This window comes from Pyrgilauda ruficollis, unplaced genomic scaffold (genome assembly GCF_017590135.1).
Source record: "Pyrgilauda ruficollis isolate IOZ18807 unplaced genomic scaffold, ASM1759013v1 scaffold489, whole genome shotgun sequence".
In the NCBI taxonomy this organism is placed as follows: Eukaryota; Metazoa; Chordata; class Aves; order Passeriformes; family Passeridae; genus Pyrgilauda; species Pyrgilauda ruficollis.
Window position 1 is genome coordinate 13435 of NW_024526477.1, and position 8435 is coordinate 21869.

General features: G+C 59.8%; 1 protein-coding gene across 1 annotated transcript in view; it reads right to left on the bottom strand.

Annotated features, from left to right (window-relative positions):
- The window catches only part of SYNGAP1 (synaptic Ras GTPase activating protein 1), a 30390-nt gene that overhangs the window by 10599 nt on the left and 11356 nt on the right, over window positions 1-8435 (bottom strand). The window contains exons 6-11 of the mRNA XM_041479501.1: window positions 7806-7950; window positions 6117-6261; window positions 5786-6022; window positions 4610-4811; window positions 2266-2441; window positions 874-915 (exon numbers count right to left, since the gene is read on the bottom strand). Coding sequence (XP_041335435.1) covers window positions 874-915; window positions 2266-2441; window positions 4610-4811; window positions 5786-6022; window positions 6117-6261; window positions 7806-7950 — 947 coding nt within the window. The remainder of the gene's footprint in view (window positions 1-873; window positions 916-2265; window positions 2442-4609; window positions 4812-5785; window positions 6023-6116; window positions 6262-7805; window positions 7951-8435) is intronic.

Sequence of the window (8435 nt, forward strand, 5' to 3'; positions counted from 1 at the left end):
GGGATATGGGATATGGGATGGGATATAGGATATAGAATGGGATATAGGATATGGAATGGGATATGGGATAGGATATGGGATGGGATATGGGATATGGGATGGGATATAGGATATGGAATGGGATATGGGATATGGGATATGGGATATGGGATGGGATATGGGATATGGGATATGGGATATGGGGATGTGGGGTATGGGATATGGGATATGGGATGGGATATGGGATATGGGATATGGGATGGGGAGATGGTGACGGATGGAGGGGACATGGGATTGGGGCCAGGGGATGGAGGAGTGGGGGATGTGGGATGGGGAACACACACGGGGTGAGGGCGGTGGGACACGGCCCCGGATCCGCCTCTGGAATCGTTGTCCCGCTGCTGTCCCTGTCCCGCCCCTGGCTTGAAGGTTCCCGTTCCCATCCCAAACGTTCCCATCCCAAATGTCCCCATCCCAAACATTCCCATCCCATCCCGGCCTGTCCCATCTCTATCCCTGTCTTCATTCTGATCCCAATCCCACTTTCATGCCCACCCCAACCCCAACCCCAACCCCAATCCCAATCCCAATCCCAATTGCCATCCTGATCCCAATTCATAATTCCCAAACCCCAATTCCCAATTCCCAAACCCCAAATTCCCAAATCCCCAAATCCCAAATCCCCAAATCCCAAACCCACAAATCCCAAACCCCAAATCCCAAACCCACAAACCCCAAATCCCAAATCGCCCAAATCCCCCAAATCCCAAATCCCCCAAATCCCAAACCCACAAATCCCAAACCCCAGACCCCAGATCCCAAACCCCAGACCCCAAACCCCAGACCCCAAATCCCCCAAAATCCCAAACCCCATTCCCAATTCCCGCCCCTCACCTGTTGAGCCCCCGGACCATGTAGGACTGGAGATCCACGGAGCTGCGGGGACAGGGACAGGTGAGACCCAGGTGAGACCCAGGTGACACCGCCAGGTGAGACCCTGGGACACCTGGGACAGGTGGGGACACCAGGGGACAACGGGGGGGACAGGTGGGGACATCAGAGGGACACTGGGGCAGGACAGGTGAGACCCTCAGGTGAGACCCTGGGACACCTGGGACAGGTGGGGACAAGGGGGGACACCAGGGGGGACAGGTGGGGACATCAGAGGGACACTGGGGCTGGACAGGTGACACCCCCAGGTGAGACCTGGGACAGGTGGTGACACCCAGAGGGACACAGCGGGGGAGAGGTGACACCCCCAGGTGAGATCTGGAGACACCTGGGACAGGTGGGGACACCCAGGGGGACACAGGGGGGGACAGGTGAGACCATCAGGTGAGACCTGGGGACACCAAGGGAACATGGAGGGGACAGGTGACACCTCCAGGTGAGACTCAGGGACACCTGGGACAGGTGGGGACATGGGGGGACACCAGGGCAGGACAGGTGAGACCCCAGGGACACCTGGGAAGGGTGGGGACACCAGAGGACACCGGGGGGGACAGGTGAGACCCTCAGGTGAGACCTCAGGCAACGACAGGTGACACTGGGGGTCACAGGTGGGACGTGAGGTTCCTGCAGGTATTTGGGGGTCACCATGGGGATATTGGGGGGTGGGGTCACAGGTGGGTGTGGCCACCCCAGGTGAGGCCAGGTGAGACAGGGGACACCTTGGCCACATGACCAGCCAAGATGGGGGGTGGAGCCACCCCAGGTGAGACTGAGGGCCACCAGGTGAGGCCAGGTGAGACGGAGGGGACACCTTGGGCACACAACAGGACACGATGGGGGGGTGAGGCCCCAGGTGAGGGCTGCAGGTGAGACCTTGGCCACACAAGGGGACACAGCAGGGGGGTGGCAGGTGGGTGGGGCCATGCCAGGTGAGGCCAGGTGAGACCTTGGCCACACAAGGGGACACCAGGAGGGCTGACAGGTGAGTGGGGCCATGCCAGGTGAGGCCAGGTGAGACCTTGGCCACACAAGGGGACACCAGGAGGGGCTGACAGGTGGATGAGGCCATGCCAGGTGAGGCCAGGTGAAACCTTGGCCACACAAGGGGACACGACAGGGGGTGACAGGTGGGGCCACACCAGGTGAGACCAATGGCCACCAGGTGAGGCCAGGTGAGACAGGGGGACACCGTGGCCACAGAAGGGGACACCAGGAGGGGCAGGTGACAGGCGGGTGGGGTGACCCAGGTGAGGCCAGGTGAGACAGGGACACACCTTAGCCACAGAAGCAGACACGAGGGGCGCGGCGGGCGGGCGGGCGGGCAGGTGCGCTCACCTGTTGAGGTCGCGCACGAGGTAGGGCTGCAGGTCGGCCGAGGGCCCGCGCAGCACCAGCCCCTTGGGCGGCAGCCGCTCGCCCTGGCTGGGCTGGCGCTGCAGGTGAGGGTTGCGCAGCGCCACGCTGATGTCCGTCAGCAGCCGCGGCAGCGGGCCCAGCTTCAGCAGCGCCTCCTGCAGACAGGTGAGAGCACCTGAGTGCACCTGGGTGCACCTGGGGACACCTGGGAGCACCCCCAATGCCTACAATGGGGCCCAGCTTCAGCAGCGCCTCCTGCGGACAGGTGAGAGCACCTGAGTGCACCTGGGTGCACCTGGGGACACCTGGGAGCACCCCCAATGCCTACAATGGGGCCCAGCTTCAGCAGCGCCTCCTGCGGACAGGTGAGCGCACCTGAGTGCACCTGAGTGCACCTGGGAGCACCTGAGCGCACCTGAGCACACCTGAGCGCACCTGAGAGCACCCCCAATGCCTACAATCGGGCCCAGCTTCAGCAGTGCCTCCTGTGGACAGGTGAGCGCACCTGAGTGTGCCTGGGAACACCTGAGCACACCTGAGTGCAACTGAGTGCACCTGGGAGCACCTGAGTGCACCTGAGCGTGCCTGGGAACACCTGAGCACACCTGAGTGCAACTGAGTGCACCTGGGAGCACCTGAGTGCACCTGAGCGTGCCTGGGAACACCTGAGCACACCTGACTGTACCTGAGCTTGCCTGAGTGCACCTGAGAGCACCCCAAATGCCTGCAATGGGGCTTCAGCAGCTTCAGCAGCGCCTCCTGTGGACAGGTGAGCGCACCTGAGTGCACCTGGGAGCACCTGAGCGTGCCTGAGTGCACCTGGGAGCAGCTGGGCACACTTGAGTGTAACTGGGCACACCTGAGTGCACCTGAGCATGCCTGGGAACACATGGGGACACCTGAGTGCACCTGAGCACATCTGAGTGCACCTGGGAGCACCCCAAATGCCTGCAATGGGGCCCAGCTTCAGCAGCGCCTCCTGCAGACAGGTGAGTGCACCTGAGTGCACCTGGGAACACATGGGGACACCTGAGTGCACCTGAGCACATCTGAGTGCACCTGGGAGCACCCCAAATGCCTGCAATGGGGCCCAGCTTCAGCAGCGCCTCGTGCGGACAGGTGAGCGCACCTGAATGCACCTGAGTGCACCTGAGAACACCTGAGAACACCTGGGGACACTGGAGCGCACCTGAGTGCAACTGAGTGCACCTGGGAGCACCTGAGAGCACCTGAGCACACCTGAGCAAACCTGAGTGTAACTGGGCACACCTGAGCACACCTGGGAACACCTGGGAGCACCTGGGACCTCCCACTGGCTGCACACAGGGGGACCCCAAAGACTGTGACAGAGCCCAGCTTCAGCAGCGCCTCCTGCGGGGGGCGCCCCGCACACCTGGGCACACCTGGGCACACCTGGGGAGCTCACCCGCGCAGGTGGGACCCCTGGGACCTCACCTGGGGGGACCCCAGGAACCTCCCATGATGGGACAGCTGCGGAGGATTGTCACTACACAGGTGAGGCTGTGGCCACCCAGGTGAGGTTCTCACCGCACAGGTGAGGCCGTGGCTGCACAGGTGAGGTTCTCACCGCACAGGGAAGGCCATGGGGCCTCCCCAGGTGTGCCCCAGGTGCGGTACCTTGCTGAGCTGGCTCATGACCTCCCAGAGCAGCTGCGGCAGGATGTCCATCCCTATCCCCCCCCCCCAGGTGAGGCTGTGGCTGCACAGGTGAGGCTGTGGGTGCACAGGTGAGGCCGTGGCTGCACAGGTGAGGTTCTCACCGCACAGGTGAGGCCGTGGCTGCACAGGTGAGGTTCTCACCGCACAGGTGAGGCTGTGGGTGCACAGGTGAGGCTGTGCCCGCACAGGTGAGATTGTCACTGCAAGGTGAGGCTGTCACCACAGGTGAGGGGTTCACAGGTGCGGTACCTTGCTGAGCTGGCTCATGACCTCCCAGAGCAGCTGCGGCAGGATGTCCATCCCTATCACCACCCCCCAGGTGAGGCTGTGGCTGCACAGGTGAAGTTCTCACCGCACAGGTGAAGCTATGCCCACACAGGTGAGGCTGTGGGTGCACAGGTGAGGCTGTGCCCGCACAGGTGAGGTTCTCACCGCACAGGTGAGGCGGTGCCTGCACAGGTGAGGCTATGCCCACACAGGTGAGGCTGTGGGTGCACAGGTGAGGCTATGCCTGCACAGGTGAGGTTCTCACCGCACAGGTGAGGCTGTGCCCGCACAGGTGAGGCTATGCCCACACAGGTGAGGCTGTGGGTGCACAGGTGAGGCTGTGGCCGCACAGGTGAGGGGCTGACAGGTGCGGTACCTTGCTGAGCTGGCTCATGACCTCCCAGAGCAGCGCGTGCAGCGTGGACAGCTCGCGGCCCAGGTCGATGTAGCCCTCGAAGCTGGTGCTGTTGGTCAGCGTGTCCAGGTTGGAGATCTCGTACAGGAACTGCTGCATGCTGGCCCACTCCAGCTCCAGGAACTCGTTCATGAACGCCATGTACTCCTCCTTGCTCCCGAACCTGGCACAGGGCCACAGGTGAGGGCGGGGCTGGCAGGTGGGTGGGGACACCCCCAGCAGGTGAGGGCAGGGCCACCAGGTGGTGGGGACACCCCCAACAAGTGAGGGTGGGGCCAGCAGGTGAGTGGGAACATCCCCAAAAAGTGAGGGTGGGGCTGGCAGGTGGGCAGGGACACCCCCAGAAGGTGAGGATGAGGCTGACAGGTGGACTTCAGCAGGTGAGGGTGGGGTGGGCAGGTGGGTGAGAACACACCCAGCAGGTGAGGGTGGGGTCAACAGGTGGGCAGGGACACTCCCAGCAGGTGAGGGTGGGGCCAGCAGGTGGGCGGGGACACTCCAAGCAGGTAAGGGAGAGGAAGCCAGGTGGGCGGGAACACCCCCAGGCAGGTGAGGGCAGGGCCAGCAGGTGGGCCCCAGCAGGTGAAGGGTATTCCCAGTGTGAGGGGTAGGGTGGGAGGTGGCAGGTGAGGGGGGCGAAGGGGGGAAGTGGGGGTTGTCCATCATCCATCATCATCATCATCATCCATCATGCACCATCATCCATCTTCATCCTTCATCCATCATCATCATCATCATCATCATCCATCCATCATCACCCATCCATCATCATCCATCATCCATCATATATGTATCATCATCCTTCATCTTCCATCATCCGTCCTTCATCCATTGTCATCTTACATCATCATCCATCATCATCGACGATTATCATCCATCATCATCCATCATCTATCCATCTATCATCCATCAACATCTATTGTCAGCCATCGCCATCATCATGATCCATCATCCATCCATCCATCCATTGTCATCTCCCATCATCATCCATCATCATCCTTCACCCATCCATCACCCTTCATCCATCTATCATCCATCCATCCATCCCTCCATCCATCATCCATCATCCATCCATCCATTCATCCATCCCCCTCCCCCGCCCCTTCCCCCGCTCCCTCCCGCCATCACCGCCCTCACTTGGTGAAGTTGGCCAAGTTCTGGATGACCTTGGCGATGAGGGTCAGCGTCCGCGCCGTCTGCTCGTCGGGGTACTCCTGCATGAGGCCGAAGAGGCTGGGGGACATCACGGCGGGGCACAGGAAGCGCAGGAAGAGCGAGGCGCTGATCAGGCGGTCGGCGATGTCCTCGCGCCCGCGCTCGGCGCAGCGCAGCCGCCACGAGGCGAACACCTCCTTCAGCTCCCGCGGGAACACGCTGCGGCAGGACACGGTGTCACACAGTGTCACACGGTGTCACCTGGACCCCCGAGGACCTCCCCGGGACGTCCCCGCCGCGTCCCCGCACTCACCAGTGGGAGTTGACCACCTTGCAGAGCGCCAGCTCGCAGCACATGCGCAGGTTGGCCTGGTGGTCGGCCAGGGTGGAGGCCGAGCACTTCATGGGGTCCACCTCGCAGTTCTCCTCCGACTCGTAGAGCGCACGGATGAACTCGCCTGTGGCCCAGCGCGGGCAGGGCGACACAGGGACACCCACGGGGACACCGAGGGACAGGGGGAGAAGGGACCCAACCGTGTCATGGAGGTGACAAGGGACCTCCCAAAGATCTCATGATGGTGGTGACGGAACGTGGCTTTGAGTAGGGATCACCCAATGACCTAATGGCCATGACAGGGACCTCCCAACCATGTCATGGATGTGAGAAGAGACCACCCAAAGATCTCATGGTAGTGGTGATGGAACATGGCCATGAGTGGGGACCACCCAATGACTTAATGGCCATGACAGGGACCACCCAAAGATCTCACGATGGATCATGATTGTGACGATGGAACATGGCCATGAGTGGGAACCATCCAATGACCTAATGGCCATGACAGGGACCTCCCAACTGTGTCCTGGATGTGAGAAGGGAACTAGCAAAAGATCTCATGATGGTGGTGATGGAACATGGCCATGAGTCGGGACCATCCAATGACCTAATGGCCATGAGTGAGGACCACCCAATGATCTCATGATGGTGGTGATGGAACATGACTGTGAGTGGGGACCACCCAATCGTGTCATGGCCATGAGTGAGGACCACCCAAAGATCTCAATATGATGGTGATGGAACATGACTGTGAGTGGGGACCGTCCAATTGTATCATGGATGTGAGAACAGACCAACCATTGATCTCATGATGGTGGTGATGGAACCTGAGCAGAGTGGGGACCATCCAATGACCTAATGGCCATAAATGGAGATCACCCAACCACATCATGGATGTGAGAAGAGACCACCCAATGATTTCATGATGGTGATGATAAAACATGGCCATGAGTGGGGACAACCCCAGATCTCATGATGATGGTGGTAATGGAACCTGGAACTACCCAATGATCTGATGGTCATGAGAAGGAACGACCCAACGATCTCACGATGGTGGCAATGGAACTCATGGCTATGAGTGGGGACCACCCAACCACCTCATGACCACAAAAAGGGGCCACCCAGCCATGTCAGGACCATAAGCAGGGACCAAGCAAATGTCACATGGCCACAAGAAGAGACCACCCAACCATCTCATTGATGAAGGTGATGGAAGTTGATTGTGAGTAGGGACCACCCAACCATCCCAGAAACATCTGACTGGGGAGGTGGCCATGAGAAGAGAGCACCCAATGATCTCATGGTCATGAGAAGGGACAACCCAATCATCTCATGATGTTGGTGATGGAATCTGGTCATGTGTGGGACCCCAAACAATGTCATGGCCACAGGAAGGGACAATCCAATGACCTCATGATGGTTGTGATGGAAACTGGCCGTGAGTGAGGACCACCCAATGGTCTCATGGTGGTGGTGATAGAACCTGGCTGTGAATGGGGACCATCCAATGACCGCATAGCTATGAGTGGGGACCACTCAAGCATCTCATGATGACAAGAAGTGACCACCCAACCATGTCAAGGCCATGAGTGGGACCACCCACCCCACCACACCCCTGCAAATGAGACCACGCCCCTGCTGATGCCCCCCAGTGCCACTGGCGCTCACCAATGGCATCCTTGAGGTATTTCTGGCCGATGAGCTTCAGGTACTCCTCGATGGCTTTGGTGGCCAAGGTGTTCTCCCGGAAGATCAGATGCTCCCGGTCCATGAAACGATCCACCTCCGTCATGGCCATGTCCGACAGGAAGTCCTGCCCACAACCGTCAGTGTGGCCCGGGGCCAGATGTCCTTCTGTCCCATCTCCATCATCCATCCATCCATCCATCCATCCATCCATCATCCATCATCCATCCATCATCCATCCATCCATCCATCCATCATCCATCCATCCATCATCCATCCATCCATCCATCATCCATCCATCCATCCATCCATCCATCATCCATCCATCCATCCCATCCATCCATCATCCATCATCCATCCATCCATCATCCATCCATCCATCCATCCATCCATCCATCCATCATCCATCCATCATCCATCCATCCATCCATCCATCCATCCATCCATCCCAACCTCCCAGATCCCACCATTCCAATCCCCTGAAGCCCCACCTTGGCCTTGCTGGTGCTCTGCAGGATGTGCACCAGCGCGCAGGCCACCTCCAGCTCCTTCCATCCATGCATCCATGCATCCATCCATCATCCATCCAATCATCCATCCATGCAGCCATAC